This window comes from Acinonyx jubatus, chromosome A1 (assembly GCF_027475565.1).
Source record: "Acinonyx jubatus isolate Ajub_Pintada_27869175 chromosome A1, VMU_Ajub_asm_v1.0, whole genome shotgun sequence".
Classification (NCBI taxonomy): Eukaryota; Metazoa; Chordata; class Mammalia; order Carnivora; family Felidae; genus Acinonyx; species Acinonyx jubatus.
The window spans coordinates 116,043,446-116,070,087 of NC_069380.1; the positions used below are offsets into that span (position 1 = coordinate 116,043,446).

General features: G+C 40.7%; 1 protein-coding gene and 1 long non-coding RNA gene across 6 annotated transcripts in view; one reads left to right on the plus strand and one right to left on the minus strand.

Moving 5' to 3' along the window:
* The window catches only part of DIAPH1 (diaphanous related formin 1), a 102,842-nt gene that overhangs the window by 55,459 nt on the left and 20,741 nt on the right, over window positions 1-26,642 (minus strand). For 2 of the 5 annotated variants that reach the window (XM_027042967.2, XM_027043003.2), the window contains exons 2-18: window positions 20,834-20,860; window positions 19,673-19,828; window positions 16,642-16,743; window positions 16,165-16,295; window positions 15,916-16,002; window positions 15,032-15,095; window positions 13,303-13,442; window positions 11,422-11,530; window positions 10,415-10,525; window positions 10,123-10,241; window positions 9,343-9,459; window positions 8,626-8,741; window positions 8,050-8,114; window positions 6,758-6,937; window positions 5,053-5,796; window positions 4,058-4,172; window positions 3,569-3,577 (exon numbers count right to left, since the gene is read on the minus strand). In XM_027042967.2, the coding sequence (XP_026898768.2) occupies window positions 3,569-3,577; window positions 4,058-4,172; window positions 5,053-5,796; window positions 6,758-6,937; window positions 8,050-8,114; window positions 8,626-8,741; window positions 9,343-9,459; window positions 10,123-10,241; window positions 10,415-10,525; window positions 11,422-11,530; window positions 13,303-13,442; window positions 15,032-15,095; window positions 15,916-16,002; window positions 16,165-16,295; window positions 16,642-16,743; window positions 19,673-19,828; window positions 20,834-20,860 (2,392 nt within the window). The remainder of the gene's footprint in view (window positions 1-3,568; window positions 3,578-4,057; window positions 4,173-5,052; window positions 5,797-6,757; window positions 6,938-8,049; window positions 8,115-8,625; window positions 8,742-9,342; window positions 9,460-10,122; window positions 10,242-10,414; window positions 10,526-11,421; window positions 11,531-13,302; window positions 13,443-15,031; window positions 15,096-15,915; window positions 16,003-16,164; window positions 16,296-16,641; window positions 16,744-19,672; window positions 19,829-20,833; window positions 20,861-26,642) is intronic. The other 3 variants (XM_027042990.2, XM_053222226.1, XM_053222231.1) reach the window with 3 other exon arrangements.
* LOC113594817 (uncharacterized) lies at window positions 13,441-15,969 on the plus strand. Its single transcript, XR_003415262.2, has 3 exons — window positions 13,441-13,908; window positions 15,608-15,677; window positions 15,853-15,969. It is a non-coding gene; the product is annotated as an uncharacterized LOC113594817 (long non-coding RNA).

Here is a 26,642-nt window from a genome sequence, read left to right on the forward strand (position 1 = left end):
TCTGAATTCATAATATTCCCTGGCAAGGAATAAATCAACTGAGGAAATTTGTGATTTATAGAAAGTCAAGAGTTCAGAAACAAGAGACTAATCTTTAAGAGAGAAAAATGATCAAGAGAACTTGTAGTATACATTTGAGGGCTGGCTCCTCTCTCTGGGCTCTTACTTAAAAAGGCCCACATCTTCCTGAACCGTAATGAAGAAGTGGCTGGAGACCTCTAAGGAGGGAGATGTAAAGAGTGAGGTAGGCGTTTTCTTTAAGGTTCATTCCTGGAGTAGGTATACAAGAGGCTTTAGGGATCAGTAAAATAAAAGGGGGATACAGCTATGTCTAACAAGTAACGGAGACTTGTGTTTAGCAAATGAGAAAGGAAATAATGCAATATTATGAACACCCACTGTCCAAATAACTTCCTCATCAAGCCTGGCAACTACTAGGCTGAAATCATCTAAGCAGAACTTTTATTGTAATAGAGAAGCAGGTCTTAGTTCTCCAACTGGATTCAATGCTACAAGTGAATATACTAGAATCAAAACATGTCTCTTCTTCTTCAACCCTAAATATCCAGTATTTCACCTACTTTCCCTAATCTGTTATTTCTCTTTTGTACTAAGAGTCACTGCCAATTCAAGGACAGAAGTGAAGTGCCCGAATGAATGAAGTAGTTGCAAAACTACTTCTTTCATCTTTTGTCTGGAGCTAAGCTTCTGGAAACATTTAGGGGAGGGATATACACTTCTGGAACGCAGAGGGCCAGAGCAAGGACTTTGGAATCAGACACTCAAGAGTGAGAATCCTGGCTTTGGCACTTACTATATAGACTTGTAAAAGTTATTCAAATTAGGTCTCTAATTCTTTATCTGAAAGACAGAATATTTAAAGAGTGCTAATGAGTATTTATCTATTGTTTAATTACATCATCAATATTAAGACTATGAAACTGAAACTGGTTACCTACCTGACAAAAAGGATTAAGGATGAAGATATTCTGAAATTTTACATGGACATGTTTAAAACATCAGAAACAAAAGAAACCTTGCTTTTATAATCAGGAGACCTGGGCCTTTAGAGGCCTACCTCTGAAGCTGCTAAAGCCTGAATTTCCTTACCTGACATAAACTTTAACTAAAGATCCTCAAAGTCTTTTTTTACTCAAGTGTTTTTTTTCAGGTACGTTGCGATCAAGGGGCTACTTGGGAACAATATGCATGGAGTTTGCCAACCTGAAGCACCAAGAGAAGGAAGTGCTACTTCCTTCAGGAAAGCCAAGGGCAAATTAGCCCTGATCACAGTGGGAGTTATACATGGGATGGGGTCCCTATGCAGTACTTCTGCCTGCTACCTGAGACCCCTGCAGCAATGGCATTAAATCAACTATTCTGTTCCCAAGAGACATGTTAAATAAGTCCCAATATTCAAATACCTCTTGTATCACCAGAGATTTACAGACTAACTCAAAGGGGAAAAAAAGCAGGCAAACAGAGAAGAAAAAAATAAATATCGGACATTAAAGTCAGTAAAACATTAAAAATCCAAAGAAAAAATTATTTTTAAAATGGGGAGGCATTTCTTTTTTGGGGGGAAATGAATGAAAACATAGATGTACCATGGGCAACAAGCAGCAGAAATGTCCTGGTGCATCTGAGTGCTATAAGTAACTTAGAGTTGGGTAAACAGTAAGCACTTAGGATTATATTTGACAGAGAAAATAAAACCTCCCCCAGGAATTTCTTTAAATCATTAAGATTTAGAATGTCTGGAAAACTCATGATTTTGTAGTTTTCAGAACACACCCTCAAGTGTTTCCTAATGAAAAGACAGGGACATTAAGACAGTGTGCCAATTTAACAGCTGCAAATGGTAACTGAAACTAAAGATATTTAAAGACTGGCTAGAGGGGTGCCTGTTAATCAGTTAAGTGTCTGACTCTTGATTTCGGCTCATGTCATGATGTCAAGGTCGTGAGATTGAGTCCCGTGTCCGGCTCTGTGCTGAGCATGGAGCCTGAGTTAGATTCTCTCTCTGTGCCTCTCCCCTGCTTGTGCACTCAGCAATCTACTAGTGAGGATTATTACTACACAAAAATCAATAGTCCATTAAACCAAACTAAAGAAAATTTAAAAAAGAACCAAGGCTGGTAGAAAGTTAGAAACTTAAATGAAAAGAATGTCATTTCTAGGGCAGAACCTGAGAACTGAAGGATCATTAAAAAGTTTGGTTACGGTGCTGAAAATGACAAAAGGTAAAGTCTGCCTTGGGTATTTTTAACATACCATCTATCAATTCACAGGGGGAATAAAATGCCAAGGAAAACCATTAAACTGCAGAAAATCCCACTCTCATCAACAGTAATATGAGTGTACAGAAGTAGGATGTGACCAAGGCAGGAGAAAAGGGGTCCAGCCAGTATGCATGCACAGTGGCACTCAGAGCACAGCTGCAAGAAAGCAACTTAGGCCAGAGCCAACAAAGGGCTAGATTCTGTGACCTTACAAATTAGGAAATCATTTGATTTTGAGTTTCTCTGTCAACTAGTCTTTGGTGATATACTAGAGTAGGGTAAGTTGTCACTGTCATGGTATTTTTCACTAAGAGGGTGGAAGTAATCCACTGTGCTGGGCTTTAGTTCAGAAGATGACAGCTCTTCTGGAATACAAGGCCACTTTGCCCTGAATGACAGGGCAACATGTCAAGTCTGAGCACAGCGATCTCACACTCTCAGATACATGCACATATCTAGGGACCACCAAAGACACCTAGCAATGTTAGGCTCCTTATAAGAAAGTACAGCTTGGTCCCCTCAGATCACTTAAGGAATAAAATAAAGGGGCAGGAGGAGGGCAGACAGAAGATGGGGAAATGCTCAAAAGTTGCACTTAGTTTCCATCACTAGGGTCATAATATACCCCTAAGTAAATAAAAAAGCTTTCAGATGGAAATACAAAATTAGTGGGCTATAATTGTCATTAAATTCAAATACTGTATTCTTCAGGGGAAATAACTAAAAGGGCCCCATCATAAGGCAGCACAAAACCACAAAAATTAGGAAGTGAAGAAAGAAGAGGGCAAAAAGATCAGTTCTTCTAGAACAAAGGGGAAGATACAAAGGTGAAGAAGCAAGAATTTATACCAAAAAAAAAACATGGACCAGTAGACAAGATCCCTAGATCTGGTCATTTAACCTTGGGCAAGGTACCTACTCACTCCAAACATGCTACAGAATGGAGATAATATGCATCCTGCTTATCTCTTAAGGCTTCTTTGCAGATCCAAGAAGTAACACATGTTAAAGCAGGTAGAAGACTACAAAACACAACAGAAATGTAAGGTAACAGTATTAGTACTTCAGGTGTGGCAGCCTGGACTTAAAGTAACTTTCTACCCTGTCAGTTAACATCACAGGTACTGAGCCTTCTGGACTATTAATAAAAAAAAAAACAACAAAAAACTGCAGTAGAGATATCAATCCCCGATCTCTCAGTCTTCTTAAGAGAAATCGCTTTACATCTGCTTCATCTCGCTCTAATGTTCAAGATACTCAATTAAAAGGCTCTTCTGTATTCTTACCTTTTGAAGCTGGAGGGAAAATGGCCATGAAAACATCAAATATTGAAAAGAAATGGAAGGGAAAAAAAAAAAAAAGAATCACACATGGCTCTGTTACTATAGACAGTCACTCAATCACCTAAGCTATTCAAAACTCCACCCAACCCTTTATGAGTGTAGGTCTAGGATGGCACCTTAAAGACAGTGTCAGAATCCGTTCAAGGGTATTATTAACAGGGGCCTAGACTGAGCTTCTTGTCACCTTAATCTCATATCCCCAACAAGTTATACTGATATAAAATACCCATATACAAAACAAACTGGGGGAAAAATACCAAAATGCAACAGTTTTCTTTCTCAACCTCAGCATCCCCAGAATACAAAAATATCTTAATTCCTTCCTAACAGGAAAAACCACCTCTCTTCAACCCTCACCCAGAATGGAAAACCCACTTAAAGGACACTCCAAGTCCTATCCTGGCCCTGGGCATGAAAGAGGAAGGTACTCACTCTTGGTCTGGGCAGAAAAGGTAAGAGTAAGTTTGGCGAAAAGTTCATTGTTCTCAAAACGGTCCTCCTTCACTTTTGTCCAGAAGCAGTCCTGGGACAGGTCCTCAACAACAAACTGTGGATAAAGGCAGAGTGTTGAGTTATTAAGCTGAGCTCTGTACTTTCCAACCTGGAAAATGGATTAACATGCAGAAGACGTGGGTAGTGGTTCTCAGCAAAACAGACTAATCCAAGACACAGAGGAGCTGCACTCTTCATGGTAGGATCAGGAGACAGTGCTTCCAGTTTGTTTTTTGGTGATTATTCAAGAACTAGATTCAGTTATGCTACTTATCTTCCTCCTAACCTCAAGTCCTCTAGTTTTAGAAGTATTGAGGATTTCACATCTTCCTTTGCTCTACATTATATTTTTCCCAAAAATTTAGCTATTAACTATGACAAACGGAAAAAAACAATTTAACTATGACAAATTAGTTTATGAGTTTATTAGTTTATTTTGTATCACTAGGCTCTTTTAACTTGGTTTCTTTAAGCAGAAGGCTAATGCAGAAATCACAGGGGCCTCAAATGCACAGTGGAGGAAATACTGTGCCATGCAAACATGTCCTCTGTAACTCACTGATGGCAGAGAGAGGTATCAGGATGTATCCAAAAGCCACATCTTTCCAGATCAGCACTACTGTCAGCAGCTCGCAAACTGGTGAAATGACTATTACCAAACTGTTTGTTACCATGGCACTCATAACCTCAGAAAAAAGACCAAAAACATTAACTTAAAGATATGTTTAGGGTTTGTAGCAGAGAATAGGGCTCCAAGAACTCTCCGAAGTGATGTCTGCCATACAGAAGACGCCTAACATGTGCTGAATAAGCAGAAGCATGAATAGAACCTGAAGACAGATGTTAGTCGTAAGAAAGGGAAGACGGGCACAAAGTAGGAAAGTGAAGTGGTTTCTTAATATCTACTAATGAAAAAAATGGACAGAAATTCTCACCTTGGACCAGTTTGGCCTTCGGAGCTGCACTTCTGGCTTATAAAGCTTCTTTGGGGTCAATCCAAATGGCAGAACTGGGGCTGCAGGAACTCCAAATCCAAAAGGGGGAGGTGGAGGCATACCCATTCCAGGTGGAGGTGGAGGGATTCCAGGACCTCCAGGAAATGGAGGGGGTGGAGGGATTCCAGGACCACCAGGAAGAGGGGGAGGAGGAGGGGGCATTCCTACTCCTCCAGGTAAGGGAGGAGGGGGTGGGGGGATGCCAGCACCCCCAGGCAAAGGAGGGGGTGGGGGGATACCAGTGCCCCCAGGCAAAGGAGGAGGTATAGGGATACTAGCACTCCCAGGCAAAGGAGGGGGTGGGGGGATGCCAGCACCCCCAGGCAAAGGAGGGGGTGGGGGGATGCCAGCACCCCCAGGCAAAGGAGGGGGTGGGGGGATATCAACAGTACTTCCAGGCAAAGGAGGGGGTGGGGGGATACAAACACCCCCAGGCAAAGGAGGGGGAGGTGGTGGAGGAGGAATGGTACCACCTCCAGGAAGAGGAGCTGGTGGGGGTATGCTAACCACCCCCGGTAAAGGAGGGGCTGGGGGTGGAGTAACAGGGCCAGAGTCACCAGGTAAAGGAGGGGTGGCGGGGACAGGAGCACTGCTAGGAAGGGCTACAGCAGTAACGGCAGCGGCAGCGGAGAGAGAAGCCATTTCTTTCTTGGCATCTTCCAGTTCCTTAGAAAGCTTGGCAACCTAGAGGAACAACAACAATGGAAGTACTCCTCCCTTCACTCAGGGACTACTGGGGTTGGAAGGGACCTACAAAATTACTTAATCCAAAGTTCTCATTTTTACACACACAGACACTGAAAGTAATCAGACAGACTCCTCAAGTCATACCTAAAGTCACAGATATTTAGGGACACAAACTAGAATTCAGGTCTTCATGTTCTTAGTTTAGCATGCTTTGCATTAAAAAGGCAACTTCAACCTTTATGTTAAATTCTCCCTTTAATTAGAAAATACAAAGTTCAAGCAAATCAAATATTCTAGTGATAAAACCATGTAAGTGATCAACTTATCAGATACCATATTTAAGTATTTGTAACTGCAGGGGTGCCTGGGTGGCTCGGTCACTTAATGCATCTGACTTCAGCTCAGGTCATGATCTCACAGTTCCCGAGTTCGAGCCCTGCATCAGGCTCTGTGCTGACAGCTCAGAGCCTGGAGCCTGCTTTGGATTCTGTGTCTCCCTCTCCCTCTGCCTCTTCCCCACTAGCGCAGGTGCACACTCTCTCTCTCTCAAAAATAAACAAACATTAAAAAAATAAATACTTATAACTGCAAAGAGAGTATGGGGATAAATCTGTCCAGAAATAGCTAAAATAAGAGAAAATTAGCAAATATGTGAAGAGATAATTTGGATTTTACTCCTGAATGTCTTAGAAGACCATTAGTTTTAATTCTGGGTAGTACTGTGACTCCTTTTATTCTCTACGTTGTCTGTGTTTTCCAAATTTTCTATCTTATGTATTACCTCAAAATAAAACAAAAAACAGTAAATAATTTTTAAAACATGCACTATCTAACTAGATTACCTATTAATAGCTGAACCCTCCCGAGGAATAAGGTGTCTGACTCCTGCTGCAGACAGGCCTATCATGAGGCTGCTGATGGCTCAGAGGTCACTCTGCCTCCCCCGCTCAGGCATTACCTCCCCTGTGAGTTGAGACACCTCTGCTTCCAAGTCCTGTTTCTTTGTGGCTATCTGCTGCTTTTCAGAATCCAAGGCATCCTTTTCTCCCTGAAGATCCTGGAGCTTCTGCTCAAAGTCACTTTCCATCTTTTTCATTTCTACCTGTAGCTCATGTCGTGCTGTTAACTCTGAGTCCAGCTAAAGGAGAAAGGAATTAGGCTCTTTGTAAGCTCTCCATTCCAGCAAGAAGCACAGCGTTATTCCCCAAAATTCACTATTTTGTCCCAATGCTTTTAGAGAGCTCACTTTCCCAGGGAATGCCTGGGAAAAAAGACCACCATGATTTTGACCTTAAAATCAAGGTTAAAGAAGGGGGAAACCAGGGATCATTTCCACAGTCTATCTAATTTGGGGAATTACAAAAACAAACAAAAACAACCTAAGACAAATACTGTATGATTTCACTTACGTGTGGAATAAAAAAAACCAAAAAAACAAGAAAACAGATCAACAAACAAAAAAAGCAGAAACAAACCCATAAATACAGAGAACAAACAGGTGTTTGCCAGATGCAAAGGGGGTGGGGGGTAGGCAAAATGGATGACGGCAATTGGGAGGTACAGGCTTCCAGTTATGGAATGAATAAGCCACAGGGACGAAAGGCACAGAAGAGAGAATATGGTCAATAGCATTGTAATAGTGTTGCATAATGACAGATGGTAGCTACACTTTGTGGTGAGCACAGCATAATGTATAGAGTTGCTGAATCACTATGTTGCACCCCTAAAATTAACCTAACATTGTGTGTCAACTATACTTCAGTTAAAAACCAAGCAATCAAATAAACCTAAGATTTTAAAGAAATTTAACACTGTTAAGACATTTCACCAGGGCAGCTATGGTGGACAATCTCAGCAGCCTCTAGGAGCAAACCCCCATCAACCGCAATAGGAGTCTGTAACAACTAAAGAGGAAAAAAAGAATTCACACACATATTCCTGTTGTTCTAGGAATAAGAGGCCTGAGATGCCAGCAAAACTGCAAGAACTGTCACTGTTATTCATGAGAGCCATCTGTCTTTTCCTGTCCTACCCAGGGGATCAAGAACTGTGTACCACCAATTCCTCTGGATCACATCCATGTTAGTTTCTCCAGTGACTAACCTATACCAGAAAGGTTTCTCCTAGGAACCGCTACTGTGTGCTGAATGTTTGCTAAGTATCACAGGTAACAGTTTCACATGTCCGAAAAAAACATAATCCTTAAAAAGGGAAAAAAAGACCCCAATTTTTTTGATCTCTCATACATGCCTTTTTTTCCAACTCTGTAGCTTTGGCTTCAGATTTCTCCACCTTTGTTTTATCAATCATTTGATCTGAAAAGAAATAGAAGAATCAGTAAAGTTCCCAATTCTCTTGTCTTTCCCTCTCACTACCTAAATCCTTCAATATAATGGCAGTCTTCTGTCCATTTTCTCACTTTTGTTATACTTCTTACTGTTCTGCACTAAACAAAGAAATGAAACTTTCTATTGAGCTCAACACAGAATTTCTGGGTGCCTGTGATGTGGTAAGGCCGCCACGCTGGGCAGCATGGAGAGTGCCTACCAGTGGTACTTATGAACTTCTGAGACCAGGAGTCAGATGACAGCTGAACTCCCTTCAAAAGGTGGGGCGATGTGTGAGTAGTGGTACATTCTTAGTTTCACACAGAAATAAACTAAAGGTCTGTATATTCCTAACACAGATGTTGATGATCACCTAAGGACACAAATGGAAATACCTGGAGAGTAGGAATTTACCTTCCATGAAACTTTCACTGGAGAAAGACACAAAATGAAAGGTAGAAACAATGTTTTAAGGAGGCAGATAGAAGAATATGCTTACCAATCAACCCCTCAATATCAATCTGAAGGTGCCGGCACTTGAAGTCAGGATCAGCCCCATTCTTGTGCAGAACTATCTGAGAAATACATTCTTCAATCAGCTTATAGTACTGCGGTCTATGGAAGAAACAGAACAAGGTTATGAAAGGAAAACCAAAATACAATTCTCAGAAACAATCAGGATCAGGAAAAGTTAACTGCTTTGATAAATGAGGGACCTGAGGATAACTATTCCAGAGAAGACCTTTTCGTAAAACTAACAGAAGTATGTTGGCAGGCTAGGCAACTCCCTCTTCTACAGCAGCTACTCCATCTACTTCAGATAATCAAAACTTGTTGCCATCCGCTTCCTAATGCCAATAATTTCCCATCTCAAAATTCAGGCTTGATCCTTTCTGTGACAGACAGCACTACTGCTTACTCTCTACTTCTAGGCAACCTGAAAGAACCTTAAGTGGGTTCCTCCCTTTGCTACCATCTTTATCCCACCCACCTCCCATTTCCAAAATGGGAAGGACACTTTATGGTATACACTGTGATCTCTTCCATACAGCCGCCCTTCAGTCAGATTAAAAGGACAACTGACAACTCTTTATATATCTGACTGAAAATTAAATGTAACCTTTGTCTTTTCTTTTTCCTTTTACAGTCTTTGAATTTAAGGATTTTTCTCTACTTCGGCTCAAATTTAATACTTCTCAGAGGTATACCATCTTACCTAGCCTCATAGTCATTTCGGACCAAGAGTAGGTGCTGCAGGATGGACAGGAAGTGTGGCTCTGCCTTTGAATCCTTTACTGTGTTTAGGAGAATCTGGAAAACTTCACTGAAGTCAGTGGAAAAGGGGAAGAGGCTAAGGAAAGCATATATTTAGAAACTGTTTGACAGGTCGATTGCCCAACTCTTGGGAAAAGTCCCAAGATGCCACTTCTATTCTAACAGCCATTTCCCCTGTAAACATTACCCAAAACTTTAAGCTCCGTAAACTTCCTAAGGCCAAGGGACCAGTGAGTTGGGTGGTATTATACACAGAGACAGAGGATTCCCAGTACTTGGCTTGAAGATCAAGCAGTAGACAGAAATGAAATGATCACTACCCACAAGTCACGTGTGTCAAATAGTGATACATAGCCAGACTACTTCCTCTGTCAGTCTCAGGGACACCCACAAGAAAGCAAATGACAAGCCTATTCCCCGACTTGTGAATGTGCGTCAAAAACCAGCTCTACACCTTCGTAAACCAAGCTCTTATGTTCTAGGAAGTCTATACACGTTTTGATGGCTACTTCCATGCTGAGCAACCCTCAGATCACCTTTCCTAATTTCTTTGGTCCATGCTGAGGTAAATAAAGCCCACAGCAATCAAAAGACACCTGCCTCACCTACTGAGAAGACACACAGGCTGATACCCTGTTCAGAGTCATTACCCCACACCATTTCATGCAGGGATCTATAATGAATGTCTCGTATGTCTTGAACCCAGTCCATAAAAGGATATTCCATCTCCATTCGAATGTCATCCAGCCGTCCCTTCAGGTCATAGGAATCCTCTTCCCCTTGCTCATCAAACACATTTAGTTGCACTCTCATATCATCATTTTCAATCTCTCGAAGATCCTGTCAATGATCAAAGTACAAATCAGGGAACCCAGAAGCATCCTATGCCAGCCAGAAACCCAAGCCTTTCAACCTGGTTCTTAAATTGAGAGCGAAAGTGACCCCAGAGATGACTGAGCTATCAAAGCAGACAGCAAGCAGCCTGGCCTCTCTAATGAAGAGCTGCATCTCACCTGCAACACCTGATGCAGCCCCAAGCGCATCAGTTCACTTCGGATGTGAACTCGGAAGTCAAGTTCTTCAGCTGGTGTGATGAGAGCATTGATCAGCTGTAGACATCCCACCTAAAATAAGCAAATTCGGCACTTATGTCATTGTAATCTGCTAGAGATCAAGATTCCGTTCTCTTTACATGAGTGCTGAGGACCCCAGATGTCACGCAGAAGATGCAGTACAAAACTACAAGAACAACTTTCTGCTGGCGCCATTTAGATCTGATTTGGGCCCAGGTCTGGGTCGCTCAGAAGTCTAAATGATTCCAAGGATTTGATGGTATACTCTGTACTAGGCCTTGGCTTTCCCAGCATTTAAAGAGAGAGCATGCCCTTTCACCAGCTCATAGTACGGAGAGCTGCTTTCTCTCTGCCTTCTTAGAGAGCAAATCCTGAATGATAAAATAAATATATACAGACTCACCTCATTTCACTGAACTTCACTTTATTGCACTGCTCTATATATAGTGCATTTTTTACAAACTGAAGGTCTGTGGCAATTCTGTGTTAAGCAGGTATATCAGTGCTAATTTTCCAACAGCATTTGCTCACTTCTGGTCTCTGTGTCATGTTTTGGTAACTCTCAGACTATTTCAAAGCTTTTCATTATTATTTTATTTGTTATGGTGATCTGTGATCAGGGATTATGACTCTCTGAAAGCTCATATAATAGTGAGCATTTTTTAGCAATACCGTTCTTGTAGACATAATGCTATTGCACACTTAATACACTACAGTACAGAGCAAACATAGCTTTTATATGCATGCATTAGGAAACCAAACAATTCATTTACCTCACTTTATTGACCTATTTGTTTTATTGTAGTGTTCTGGAACCAAACCTGCAGTTCCCCTGACGGATGCCTATACCTGGGAACCATTCCATGTGTTCTATTAAAACATCAAATGAACTTAAGTCCTTCCATTTTGAATTCTATTATTGGGCACAGTTCAGAGGATATACTTGCCTTGAGCGCAATGGAGGTCCCACTTTTTAATCCATCCAACAATGGCTGGAAGCGTTCTACCTCATCCATCTCAGCTCTTTCTGTCATTGCCTCCAAAACCCTTTCATTCCTGCCCAGGAAAAAGGAAAGGGAGAGAAATGTCCAGGTGCCCTGACACACACAAGCACAATAGGTAGATTATACAGTGGCACAAATCAGTTAGGAAAAGAACATTACCAACGCCCAGGTTTTCAATATTATTCTCCTCATCACCTAGGTCAGGAGCCAGAATCTGCTGAAAGCTAAGAACCATCTCCTTAGAAAAATGTATTCTCTAAAACCCATTCCTAGACTCCTATTTATAGATAACAAATTAAGACACCTGTTCTATGGAGTATCAACTGGTACCACTTTTGGAGGGGTATTTAATAGTACCGGTTTTTAATGAATTTAACATTTGGCTTACTTCTAGAAACTTACCGAACATAAATGCATAAATGTGAAAGAATATATGTACAAGGATGTTCATTATGGCATCATTTGTAATAGTAAAATTTAACACCTAGAGCAGGGGCCAGAATGTGCTAAGAAAAAAAAAGTCACCTAAAAAATCTAGCAATGGGGTAACTGTTACATAAATTGTGGGATATACATCCTATAGAATTCTAAATAGCCACTTAAGATGATAAGGTAGATCTGTAAATACCCACAGAGAAAAAATGTCCAAGATCAACTGTTATATTTAAAAAAAAAAAAGGTAAAAAGAAATGAATGGTATGATTTTGTTTGTATTAAACCAAACTGCTCCACAAAAATAAAAATCTATCCTAGGCATGTGATTTGTTTTACAGAAAAGTTACATCTTTCCTTCGTTCTAAGATAGCATCTTTTGGAGCAACAGAAGGTATCTCATAATCAAGGAAAGACAATATATTTGTCTATGCTAGAAAAAAAATCAATGAGATTGTACCAAGCCATTAACACTGGCTACCCCTGCAGAATAGATTTACTAGAGGGATAAGGCTGTTAAATTTTACTTTATATGTTTCCATATTGTTTGAGTTTAAAAAATAATGTGTTACTTTTGAATTAAAAAAACAAAAAAGTAAAAGCAAGCTTTGTCCTATTAATGTCCTACAGACATTAATGGAGACCTAGGAGATGCTTTGCTATCCCACTGATAACCAGAAGTACACTGATGATAGTGACACACACCTAACAGTCTTTTTTTTTTAATCTTTATTTATTTTTGAGAGAGAGAGACAGAGTGTGAGTGGGTGAGCAACAGAGAAAGAGCGAGACACAGAATCCGAAGCAGGTTCCAGGCTCTGAGCTGTCAGCACAGAGCCCGACGCGGGTCTTGGAATTGATGAGCCATCAGATCATGACCTGAGCCCAAGTTGGATGCTTAACCGACTGAGCCACCCAGGTGCCCCTGCAGTTACAGTCTTTCTTAAACATTAAGATTCACGGTGTTGGGGTGGCTGGGTGGCTCAGTTGGTTAAGCATCCAACTCTTGACTTTGGGTCAGGTCATGATCTCATGGCTCTTGAGTTCGAGACCTACATCAGGCTCTGCACTGACACTGTGGAACCTGCTTGGGATTCTCTCTCTCTCTCTCTCTCTCTCTCTCTCTCTCTCTCCCCCTCTCTCTCTCTCTCTCTCTCTCTCTCTCTCTCCCCCTCCCCCCCCTCTCTCTCTCCCCCTCCCCCACTCAATGCTGTCTCTCTCTCTCTCTTTCAAAATAAATAAACTTATAAAAAAAAGATTCACAGTGTTCACATCTTCGAAGAGATATGGTCTTACCTAGTATTTAAGACAAAGTGGACACCCACTCAATTTTCCTCTAGATTAGGGAAGATGGTAAAAAAAGAGAATGTAGGAGAAAACGCAGTCACATACATGTCCTCTGGCTGTGGTAGGATACAAAGAGCAGAAAGCAGCTTAGCTGCATCAATCATCATGTTGGGAACAGCAGGATCCATGGCTCTGACCAGCAGCAGGATTCCTTCTTCTGTTTCCAGCATGGTCTTGATTCCAAACTAGTAGGACAAGAACAGAGAAGGGAGGCTTAATGATGACAGGAAGTAACCAAGGACAAAGTCAGGGTTGTTACAGATTGAAAGGTGTTCCACCTAAATTCATATGTTGAAGTCATAATCCCCAGTACCTCAGAATGTGACCTTACTTGGAAATAGGGTCATTGGCAGATGTAATTAGTTAAGTTACAACAAGGTCACACTAGAATAACGTGGACCCTTAATCCAGTGTGACTACTGTCTTACAACAATGAGACGTGGGGACACACACATGCACATGGGAAGAACATCTTGTGAACATGAAGGCAGACATTGGAGTGATGCATGTGAAAGCCACAGAATGCCAAAGATCGCCAGCAAGCCACCAGAAGCCAGGCGAGAGGCATGGAACATACTCTCCCTCACAGCCCTCGCAGAAGGACCCAATCCTGCCAAGACCTTGATCTTGGATTTAGAGCCTCTAAGAACTGTGAGACAATAAATTTCTTGTTAAATACAGTTTAGTCCAGTTTATAATACTCTGTAGAGCAGCCCTAGCAAACTAACACAGGGGTAGAACTTTCCCGAGCTAAACAGAGATAAGCATAGCAAAATAATTTTATACTAAATCAAACACAATTCTAGGTCTTCAAGAACAAAAGTCTTTAATTCTTGTATTTTTTTTAATGCCCCCTCCCATCCAATGGAGTAAATTAATTATAAAAAAATTAAACAATGAGGGGGCGCCTGGGTGGCTCAGTTGGTTAAGCATCCAACTTCGGCTCAGGTCATGATCTCATGGTTCATGGGTTCGAGCCCTGTGTTGGACTCTGTGCTGACAGCTCAGAGCCTGGAGTTTCCTCCAGATTCTGGGTCTCCCTCTCTCTCTCTACCACTCCCCTGGCTCATGCTTTGTCTCTATCAAAAATAAACATAAAAAATTTTATTAAAAATTTAAAAATTTTTAAGTATTTTAAAAATTAAATGATGAGGAAGATATATCTGCACTCAAAAGCAAACTGTGAGATCCCTGAGTTTAAATACTAAACAGACAGGGGTACCCAGATGACTCAGTCGATTAAGCATCCAGCTCTTGGTTTCAGCTCAGCTCATGCATGGTCTCACATTTTGTGAGCTCGAGCCCTGCATCAGGCTCTGCACCAACACTGTGGAGCCTGCTTAGGATTCTCTCTCTTCCTCTCTCTCTGCCCTTCCCCCGCTCTGTCTCTCAAAATAAACAAACTCCAAAAAAAAATTAAATACTAAACAAAGAAAAAAAACAAAGATTCTACGGTAGAAACAGTCTGGAAAACAAATAACCAGAGAATAAAATAAACCTTCCAAAATCAAACACAGGTCAGGAAATTCAATTAGCAAAACAAAGTATAAAAAGAGGAAGGAAAGCAAACCTACCTTCTGAAACAGACATCAGAACTGGAGGAAAAAAGGTCCATAGAAACATACTTAGGTGACAATCAAAAAGTTGTAACACTAAAAGGGAATGCTACAAGTCTTGAACCTCCTATTCCTAAGTCCTTTTTTGGAGTTTGCCAATAGAAAAGAAAGAACAGGGATCATGATGGGGGTTGGAATGAGAATAGGAAAAATCTCACCTTGTTGTTCATAAAAGCTTTCAGGCAACGAATGATCTCATGCTTGTTACGGCTATCGTAGCCTCTGTGTGTAGAAGACATAATCAGTGAATTCCCTTTATTCTATACTCCTCTGCCACTTGACTTTTCAATCTTGCAAACAAGGGTCTTCAAAACATCCCCAATTAGTAGCCGAGTAAATTCTAGTACATACCACTTTGCCCTGAAACACTGGCAAAAACAGGTAGCTGAAGAGGCATTGCCACCATAAGACCTTTGGTTAATCCTGCAATCCAAGAACTTAATACTACATTAAAATCTCCTCTTTAACTCCCTCTAGGCTTCTAAGTGCTTAACTCCATCAAGATAACATCCCATCTATTACTGCTTGCCTCACTACTTCAAAGGTTTCAAGCTTGTACATTCAGGAGGTATAGGCCTGTTGTTTTGTCTTGGAAAGATCCCAGGAAATAGAAAAGTCACGGTGGGTCAGACTGGCTTCAAGGTAGCCTAAGACAGTCGAAGGTATCCCCCAAACTATCCCAACCTTGAAGACTATCATAAAGCCAGTCCCAAACTCATCAAGTGTATTCTAAGACTTTCAGGTCCCAGCCAGACCAGGTCCCAGGACAGCTATGGATGAACTCCAACCCCACTTCCAGATAGGGTAAGTTATGCTACGAGACCCACAATCTTATGTGTTATCACCATGTTCCTCTTCCGTTTCGTGCATCTGTAATCATCCCTCAGCCTCTAGTTTGCCCTAGGTAAACCTTGTTCTCAACTAACAGCATATTCTCCTGGTCCACAACTTCTCATTTTATTGCCATTTTCTCCTTTAGAGCATACAGACAAGTTCCCCACTACCCTCCACTGGGAAGATGTCAAAACTTGGAAGTCCTCACCCAGCAGTCTCCTCTTTCTCATCATGGAGTCGTTTAAGGATGTCCAATAAAGAGGTCAGACCCTCAGCACCAAATGTTTGCACCCAGCTGTAAGGAATAGACAGAGACAATGCAATATCAATAATCGATAACTGCCCAAATTCTACCTGGCAACTCTTTACTCCCAATCCAGAATTCTCAGACATCCTGACTCCACCAGTAAACACTAACTTTGGGCTCTTATTCTTGTTACCACTTCAGAATCCTCACCTGACAGGGTTGTTGTTGAGGGAGACACGAAGGGACTCTAGGCAGCTGAGCAGAGGCATATCCCGCAAGCCTGACCTCAATTCTTGAATGTACATCATAGCAGACCTAGAACTCTCCTTCTGGCTCATGCCCTAGATAGAGCATATGGAGAGATTAATCAACACTGGACCCAATCAGCAAATGGACTAGAATCAGTCATTACATTATGAATATCAAGGCAGACACACATCATAAATACTACCAAACTCTGTGGGACTCATAATTTCCCATCCCATTCCCCATAGACTTCGTGAAGATTGAATCAGGCAAAAAGTATGTTAAGAATGGTAACTCAAATGAGAGTAAAACATGAATAGACTTATACGACAGTATAAAAGACTGATGTAGACACACAATGTTCTAAGGAACTGGTAAAACAAACAGGTCCAATATGAGGACAGGGTCTCCCACGTCATGGGTACCTGCCCTAGGACTCACAGCCTTAGAGGTGTGCAAGTATTGGGACACCATCTCTCTCTTGATGATAATATCCTTCTCCCTCAAAGGTTGCTGTTTCTCCTCGTTAAGGTTCATATCCAGCTAGTAGAGGAAGGGGGAAAAAAGGAAAAAACAAAACTGCATCAAGTTCCTTATAATTTTTCAGTGTTTAATATTTAGTACATTTAGTGAGAAGTTAAATTAAATAGTTACTGAATAAATAAGTTTTCCTGATCCCTTGAGGTTTAAGCTATCACCAAATAATGAAAATTCCTCGGGGATAAATGTTAATGGTTAACATTTTAGCATAGATTCCTATAAACACTTTTATACTCGTAATGCTTTTCCTAACAAAAATGGGTTTTTAAAATAGATGAAAAAAATTTTTTATTATTGAAAGAAAAGCACACATACTGGTTTTGTACTTGGAATGGATCTTAAAAATTTCCTCTGGATGACTGGCATCATCCAAACACCCACAAGATGTGCACCACTCTCAGGCATAAATACCCAATACCCCTGGTTAATTCAGTCCCTGTACAAACTTCTTTCCCGTGAAGAAAGAACTAGAAAAGTCTGATAAAGCCCCTCAACAGATATAACTTGGGTGTATTATTGAAGAAAAGGCACTGCTTGAGCCTTTGTATAGCCATGTGTCTGAGCCCAGTACCTTGATGAGCACAGTTTAACCCAACAAGTCTGAAATAGTATCTGAAATGGGGAAAGGGTAGGGGTAAAATGGATACTTTCCATTTCTTCTCTTCTACTCTCCATTTCTCTCTCTTCTCTTTCGCTCTGTGTGTAAGACAGAGAGAGAGAGAGAGAGAGAGAGAGAGAGAGAGAGAGAATGAAACACTGCCTCAAAATAGTAATACTAATGTGATGTTTTTCTGACCCAATTCCTGGTGCTTTTTTTCTCCTTTTACAGATAAACTCAACATAGAAATTGCAACGTACGTGGCCTTCAGGTTGAATCAGACCCCAAAACACAGTATATTTTGCTTGGCTAGCTCAACATTTTAAATTTGGAAGACTTCATACAAAAATACAGATTTCTAGCATCATAAGATGCAGTCATCAAATTTCAGATTGTGGGTAACTCTAGAAGTCAAATGATTTCTTCCACAAAATTTTTGTAGTAATAGCAAGGATAAAAGAGAGGGACGAAACCTGTAATAAAATAAAACTTAAAAGAACATTCATACAATGGACCTAACTTGGAACTGTGATTTGAGCGAACAAATGGTTTTCAAAAAAATGATCTAATGGTGAAATTTGAATACTGGTGAAATTTGAAAGCTGGTTATGATAGTTGATGCTATGAAAGAACTACTGTCTCCAAAAATTCAAGATTTCTGGCTTCCTTAGAAAATACAAGTATCTGGCACTACTGGCATTTCCAACTGGAGTGCTACAGAGCCTACTGCCACTGAATCATGGCTGGCCTTCCTAACAGGCCTAAAGTCCTTCTGCATCTGACTACAGTCCTCACTCCTTTTCATCATCTGCTATCTGGTCTAACTTATTCCTGCCAACTCCCTGGCCCCCAAAGACATGTAAATTGGCAGTCCAAACCCAAGAGATTGTGTTAGGCTCATACAGCACTTGGATTAAGAGACAAACTAAAAGCTTTTACTGAAAAAAGAATAATAGTGCTGGCTGAGTGTTTACTATATACCAGGCCCTGTGTTAAGAATTTTAAGCCCATGCTCTCAATTAAAGGAGGTCTGCCGCTAGTCTCTATTTGAATCTGAAATCCTATATCCAGGCAATATAGAGGTCTTATGAAACCTTAGAAACAAGTACTCAAAACTTTTCAAGACTGAGCGCTAGTAGACATTCACTGAGTGTCCTCTTCAGTGTTTCTCACTGAGGACAGGAAATTAAGTCACATCCTTGTGTACTTCATTACTCAACTGGCTTCAACCATAATCTTTAAAGGTCTTCTAGTAATTGTAGCATCAGATTTCTCTTTACAGATTCACCACTAAATAGAAGCCGTTCAGCAAATTATGCCTTTCCATTACTCAGTCTCTTCTATAAGATTCTTTGTGAAACTTTACCTACCCTGGCTAACCCAAAGGTAGTCTCCACACTACCCCATGAGTTGGTGCACTCACCTTATGTCTTTGTGGCTAACACAATGCTGGGCAGGACATTAAGGAGGTGGTCACTGATCAGATATTTCCAAGCCTAACTCATCAATTCCAATCTTATGGATGGGTGCTTATAAATTTAGTCCCTTTGTTAATAGGACTGCTAATAAGAACCTCTCTGTTGGGGCGCCTGGGTGGCTCAGTTGCTTAAGTGTCTGACCTCAGTTCAGGTCATGATCTTGCAGTCTGTGAGTCCAAGCCCCACGCTGGGCTCTGTGCTGACACCTCAGAGCATGGAGCCTGCTTTGGATTCTGTGGCTCCCTCTCTCTCTGCCCCTCCCCTAATCATGCTTGGTCTCTCTCTCCCTCTCTCTCAAAAATAAACAAACATTTGAAAAAAAACTAAGGGGTGCCTGGGTGGCTCAGTTGGTTAAGTGTCTAACTTTGGCTCAGGTCATGATCTTGCAGTTCGTGAGTTTGAGCCCCATGTCGGGCTCTGTGCTGACACCTCACAGCCTGGAGCCTGCTTCAGATTCTGTCCCTCCCCCCCCGTCTGCACTCTGTCGCTCTCTGTCAAAAATAAACATTAAAAAAAAAGTTCTCTGTCAAGCCTGGAACTTTTGTAATTAAGGGCTAATTAAGTGAGTAGGGGATGCCTGGGTAGCTCAGTTAAGTGTCGGACTCTTGATTTCAGCTCAGGTCATGATCTTGCCGTTGTGGGATCAAGCCTGTGCTGTCAGCACAGAGCCTACTTGGGACTGTTTCTCACGTTCCCTCTCTGCCCCTCCCTCTCCCACTCCCATGCTCTCTCAAAATAAACAAATACTTCGGATAAAAAAGGGGCTCATTAAGGGAGATCATGCCCAAAAGAGTACCAACCATGCCCACAAATGCATTTTCAGAAAAAAAGCAATGTTTTGGGGTGGGAAACTTACCAGCATCTGTTCAAAGAGTACTAGAACTTGCTCGTCTGAAACATCTTGCAATGACTGTGCTGTGGGATCATCCCCATATGCTGCAGAAGAATTTCTATGAGCAGAATTGGGCTTTTCCTTCTCCTTTTTAATTCTCATGCTGGTAAATCTCTCCAGCTGAGAAAAAGGAAAAAAGTATTAACAGTTATACATTTTCATTTACACAACAATCGACACATCAAGTAGCCAAACTCTAGCTTCTTATATGTGCAAGGTTCCTCTGGTTTGTGGGCACTTCGAGGGTCTTCTGACATGGGGGTACCTGGGTGGCTCAGTCAGTTAAGTGTCCAATTCTTGGCTTAGGCTCAGGTCATGATCTCAAGCCCCATGTTGTGCTCTGCGCTGGAAGTGCAGAGCCTGCCTGGAATTTTCTCTCTCTCTCTCTCTCTCTGTCTCTCTCTCTCTCTCTCCCTCCCTCCCTCCCTCCCTCCCTAGGCCTTCCCCTGCTTATTCTTTCTCTCTCCCTCTCTGTCTCTTAAAATAAACTTTAAAAAATATCTTCTGACATGAAAACAAGAACTCTGACATCTAATTTAGTATACTGACTCTGTACTCTCACTTTCATCCAAAGATAAGAGATCTGAAGTATTAAGATTTGAAACCTCTCTGAAATGAGAAAACTTTGTTCTTGAGCTCTCTGACCATTTCTAAGCCCTCTAGCAGCACTGAACTGACAGAAAAGAATATAGTGTACTTTAGGGATATATAAGCCACCTCTCTGCCAACCAAAGACTCATGAACCATTCCCCAAAACTCAAGTACAGATGCTCAAATCAAAGAGCCACCAATAAGCTGCAGTTTGTTCGCTCCACCTGTTTGAAAGTAAAAGTTAAGTATCTGCAAGCACTGGGGGACTTCAAGTGATAGGGGTTGCATCCAGACTGCAAGTCAGTTATGAATTTAAAGAATGTGCCTACCCTTGGAAACCAATGAATGCCCCAGGGAAATGCATGCAATGGGCCAAACACAGAGCAAAGAGTTAGGGAAAAGCTTTGGGAGGTTCTGAGAATAGAGCCAGTATCACCATTTCAAGTTATAGAAAGTCAAAGTTATGACAACTGGTAAGTATCACAGTGGAGGAAATGAGCTAGAACATGCACATGCTGAACAAAATTTCCTTACCTCATCTGCCATGAGCCGCTTCAGAGTCTAGGAAACAGGAAAAAGGAGGGAGAAGAAAGAGAAGATAGATCAGTGAAATTCCAGGAAATGTCCCAAACACCAGATGGATTGGGGGGAAAAAAGAATAAGGTAAAAGGATCTAAGTTGCTTTCCACAAACTAAAAGATTTCAGCCAAGTGTTCCTTAGCTAAGAGGCATCAAGAGTTTTAAGGTCACTAATACCTGATACTTGGGCGGGGGGGGGGGGGGGGGGGGGGAGGGGGAAGTAAAGACCTGCACAGACTACAGACTCAATCTGATGACCAATACACCTATGAAACATACTCTATTAGTAAACAAGGACATGCCAACTAAAACCACAATGATAATGCTTCCCGCTCTTAAGATGGGCAAACATTTTCATGTCTGTCTAGTTGTAGAGGAGCGGGAGCTCTCACACTCTGTTAGTGGTAATGTAAATTGCTCTGGCCACTTTGGAAACCAGCAAGGCATTATCTAGTGAAGTTAAATATGTATATGTACAACTCATCAATTTCTATAAATCTACCCTGCAGAAACTTGTATGTATGTACCAGGATGTGTATAACAAGAATGTTCACAGCAACACCAGAGTACCTAAAACAGAGACCAATCCCAAGAGCCATCAAGAGTAGAACAGATACCATGTATCTGTGGAGAGCAATTATACAGAAAAATTAAATGAACTTAGAGCTACTTACAAACATTAAAATTGAATTTATTTCATTTATATGCAGTTTAAAAACATGGACACTATATTATTTAGAATGTAAAATTATAAAAGGAATGATGATCACAAATGTCAAAACAGTGCTTACTTGGGGTGAGTGGGTGAGGTGTGACTGCAGAAGGGGAAAAGGGGCTTCTAAGGGGCTCACAATATTCTACTTGGTTTCATTATTCTATGTTTTATGTTCTCTTCTATGTACATGCCATACTTAGAAAGAGAAAGAAAGAAAGAAAGAAAGAAAGAAAGAAAGAAAGAAAGAAAGAAAGAAAGAAAGAAAGAAAGAAAGAAAAAGAAAAGGGAACAAGCAGGGTGGTAAAGTAGGAATTCTTTGCCCTAATACTTAATTTTAAACCATTATTTCTTTTTGCTCATGTTATTAAGTCAGTTAAATCCAGTGTAAACTGTGAATCTTAACTTTTCCCACCATGGTCCAGAGGAGGTCAAGCTTCCACTGACTGAGTGCTACTCACATACCTGAAGCTGTTAAGAACCTTGCTCAGAATCGATGGAGTTTAAAGTTACTTTATGTGTGCTGTTAACTAGGAACTGAAGATAGAAGGATGGTGAGGCAGACAGCAACACCCAAGGAGACTAACAGTTCTTTTTGTCACCACCCTTAGTTACTACCTGGCACTTGCGAAAACAAGCTACAAAAAGGATGAGGATGTACAATTTAGGTTGCCACAGCCACGGTTAAACTTATTTGCACCTAGAGCAGTTGCTTCTAGGATCTGGTCCTCCAAACTCAAAATGTTCCTCAGAACCAATCAATAACCCCAACCATTCTGGGATGGATGTAACACAGGTAACAGAACTTGGGTCTAATGAAACAGTGCCAGCTGGATCACTCACAGCTACAGGTTAAAGTTAAAGAAAGGAAACCAGTAACTTGTTCCTTCTGCCTACAGACTTTATTTCCTTTCTGCTCATCCCTACTAACGCTATGTAAGTTTACAGAATTATTATCTCCTGCTTGACTTACTGTAACAGCTTCCTAACTGATCTCCCTACCTCCAGTCCTGTCTACCCAACACTAAATCCATTATCCATATTACATCCAAGAGTAATCTTTCTAAAATGACACGGTGTCCATGGTATTTCCTCATTTAAAACACTTCAATGGCTCCCTACTACTACCCTCAGGTTAAAATCCAAATTCCTTAGCGTGGAATAGGACATTCCTTCCTGGATTCTCCCCCTCATCTCTTGCAAACCCTCGCATCCCAAACTAGTTGCAGGTCCACAAATAGATCATGCTGTCTTACCACCCCAGACTTTCCCTAGGCTGCTCCTTCCCTCAGTCTAGACTGTGCTCTCAAAGCTAAATCAAACAGGCCCTGCAGGATGATACCTCCTCTAATTGGACAAGTGCTTCTCCTTATGTTTCCACAGTAATAGGTACTTGACTGTCTCATAGCACTACTTGTGGATTACAATTGTCTCTTGACTGTCTGTCTCCTCTACCCCTTTCCAGACTAAGTTCCTTCAGAGCAGAGCCTGAGACTCAGTCATTATATTTCCTATGAACAAATACCACCATCTGGGGCTGCTTTCCTAAAATACCAAACCCGGAAGAAGCTCTCAAATTTATTCACTGTGTCAATGAAAAAACTGAAGCCTAGACAGGTAGAGTAAATCATGGAAGTCACATGACCAGCAACAAGCTGGGAATGAACTCTAGTCTCCAGATTCCGAAGCCCAGAAATCTTTGCATTTTCCAAATTCTTGTGTCTTGGTCCCACTTAATGCCCACTAACTCTTGCCTTTGATATCAAAGTAAATATAACTTTTCATAAAAAGAAAGATACCACTTTCCCTTGCTTTCCTTGGTACATTAGAAACAGATTTACTTACTTAAAAAATTAACCACATTTTAGTGGTCAGTTTGAGTAAGGAGAGCAAAAATGATGCATGCAGGATCAAAGTTGTATTTCCTCAAAATTTCCAACAGAGGGCAGCAACTACCAGGAAAGCAAATCACCCTACAGACAAAATTCAGTTTCAAAACCCAACAGAACACCCAAATAGCAAGCTCAATTCAATTACTGAAATGGAACCTACTCCTACACTATATTGAGGGTGTGCTGTTTATTGACTTAAAACTATGTGTGTTTTCCTTACAAGTCCTAGGTATACAGTGTTTAAAAACAGTAAGCTTTGCTCAGTGTTTTCCTTGTATCATTAGTTGTTTTGTGGATTCTGAGATACAAAATGAGAAATTTCCAGATCATAAAAAGCATAAATGACTAAAGGTAGTGAAGTCCAGGAAGATAAATGCTGCTGGAGCTATATTTGTGGCTAACACCTCAAATGTCCAAGCTTTTTCACTAGGTTCTCTAATCACCCTACCTGCCTCTAAATGCCTCTCCTCTCAAAATTCTCCTTGCTTGCTGTCAATTCTCTTCTGCCCCCAACCAAACTCTTGCTCTCCTAGCCTGTTGGCACTCACTACTTCATCTTCCTGTCCTTCCTACTGAGTCTTCCCCTAAAGCCTTTAACTATAAACACAGATACTGGAAGAAGCATAGATACTAAGTGAAACCTTTTATAATATCCAAGTCTGCTCATGAATACAGATTAATAGGAACTACTAGATAAAAGTACCTAATGTCTTGACCCTTCTTGAAACCCTTCTGAATCTACAGAAAAAGAATTTTTGGAAAGATAACAATGATGAAAGGAGGAGCCTAAAGGTTGGAAGAATGAGAAAAGCACAAGGGCAAACAAATTTTGAGGCTGTGAATAAACAGGACTAGCAGTAAACCCAGCAGGCCTAAGACAGCTGAATCCTAAACTAAACGTAGGAAAAGCCAATAACCAAGCCGAACTATATTTAAAGGTCCTCAAAAGGTTCAAGATTTAGCAGCCCCAGGAACCTATGGAAATGGGAGTTGGAAGGGATGGGCTAAAAATAGGAGGACTGGTTGGAAGCTGTTTAAGAAGCACTTGGATCTACCGGTAGATCCTCCCTCCCCCACTCCCCCAGTCCTCCTGGCCCATACCACTGGGAGAGTACCCTCCCTTACTCCAGCAGAAAGAAGTATATTCTTTTTTTTTTTTTTTAAGTTTATTTATTGATTTTGAGAGAGAGCGTGTGCCCATGCATGCGAGAGGGAGCAGTCGAGGAGAGAGACAGAATCCCAAGCAGGCTTTGCACAATATCATTAGCTTGGAGCCCGATGAAGGGCTGGATCCCACCAACTGCAAGATCAAGAGTCTGACACCAAATAGACAGCGCCACTCAGGTGTCCCTGGAAGTTTTATGCTTACAAGAAAGTAAAATAGGGTCTGTGACTGGGAGATGCCAGGCACAGTTGTGGGCAGGAATCCTATACCAAAAAGAAGAGTAATCAAATCTATGCATATTACCTACTAAGACACCTAGCACCTTCCCCCTTAAAGTTTCTCAGAACCCCAGCAGCATGGCCCTTACCATTGAGGCGGTAAATTGGTAGACTCTTGTCTGGGAATTGAAAAATGACCTAAAACTCCTGACACAGTCCAAGTAGATCACTCTGGAACTCTGCAATCTAATATGGTAGCTACTACCCACATGTAATAACTTAGCACTTTTAATGTCATTAGTATGCCTGAGGGATGAATTTTAAATTTTATTTAACTTTAAATAAATTTAAATTTAAAAACTTGTATTTTATTGTTAATGTTAAACTTAAGTATGTTTGGAATATCCTGGGTATGTGAATCTACTTTGACCTGTAAAATTTATAAAGTCTAAATTTACCTCAACTACTTTTTATGAAAATTTAACATCTAAATTGAGATGTACTATATATAAATGTAAAACAAACACTGGAGTCCAACAACTTAATACTAAAAACAAAATATAAAACATCTCATTAATAATTTCATGTTTACTACCTATTGAAATATTTTTATATATTGGATTACATAAACTAATATTATTACAATTAATTTCACGTTTCTTTTTTTTTTTTTTCTTTATGCCTTTTTCTGTAGCTGCCAGAAAATCTGATACATATGGAACTCACATTGTATCTCTACTGGACAAAGTTGTTCTACCATAAAGTGCACACTTAACAAACCAGTTCGTCTAGAGTTTCCAATCAGTTTGTTAGTCCCTCATTCTTAAACATTAGCAGACAACCCAGGTTATTGGACATTTGAGAAAAGCCACTAATGCAAGACATAAAAAAAGGGGGGGGGGAGCTGCTTGTCATATATAGACTATGCAAAAAGATTTTCAAAATCACTAATATCCACAAAAGATAACATAATGCCATTTTAAGAAACATTCAGAGGAAAAAGAACACATAGAAGTTGAAAACAGAACAGAAACTCAAGAGAAAGCTCAATAGGACGGGAAGATAAAAACTGAGGAATTCTCCCAAAAAGTAGAGCAAAAAGACAGAGATGGAAAAATAAGAGAGGAAAGGTAAGATCAGTTTGGAAGGCCCAATACACAAATAATAGGAGAAAACAGGGAAGCAAGTTACCCAAGAAATAATGCAATAATATTTCCCAGTACCCAAGGATACGTCTCCAGCACAAAGGACAAAAATAGACCACACAAAGGCAATATTACAGTGAAATTTCAAAACACTAAATACAAAGAACATTCTATAACACTTGACAGAAAGGGTGAAAATTTGATGATATATAAGGTAACCAGAACAGATTTAGATTTTTTAAAAACAATACATGAAAAGCTAAATGACAATAGAACAAGGCCTTTAAAAACACGAAGAAAAATAATTTTGAACTGAGAATTCTATACCCAACAAAGCAATCAAATTTTGAGTTCAGAATAGATATTTTCAGAAGCTTGAGCTTTCAAAATTTGTCCCTATACAACTCAGGAAGCTACTGCAGGATATGCTCCACCAAAATGAGGGAATAAACCAAGAAGGAGAAGACTTGAAACACATGAAAGAGGGGAATGAAATCTCTAGGGTAAAGATTGGAGCCGACTCTTTTGTCAGACAGCACAGTTAAAAGGGAACTATGAGAACTGAGTCAAACCCTCCAATACTGCCATCACCATCAGCCACTTTTGTTCCGGGCTTTTAAAATGACAATAGC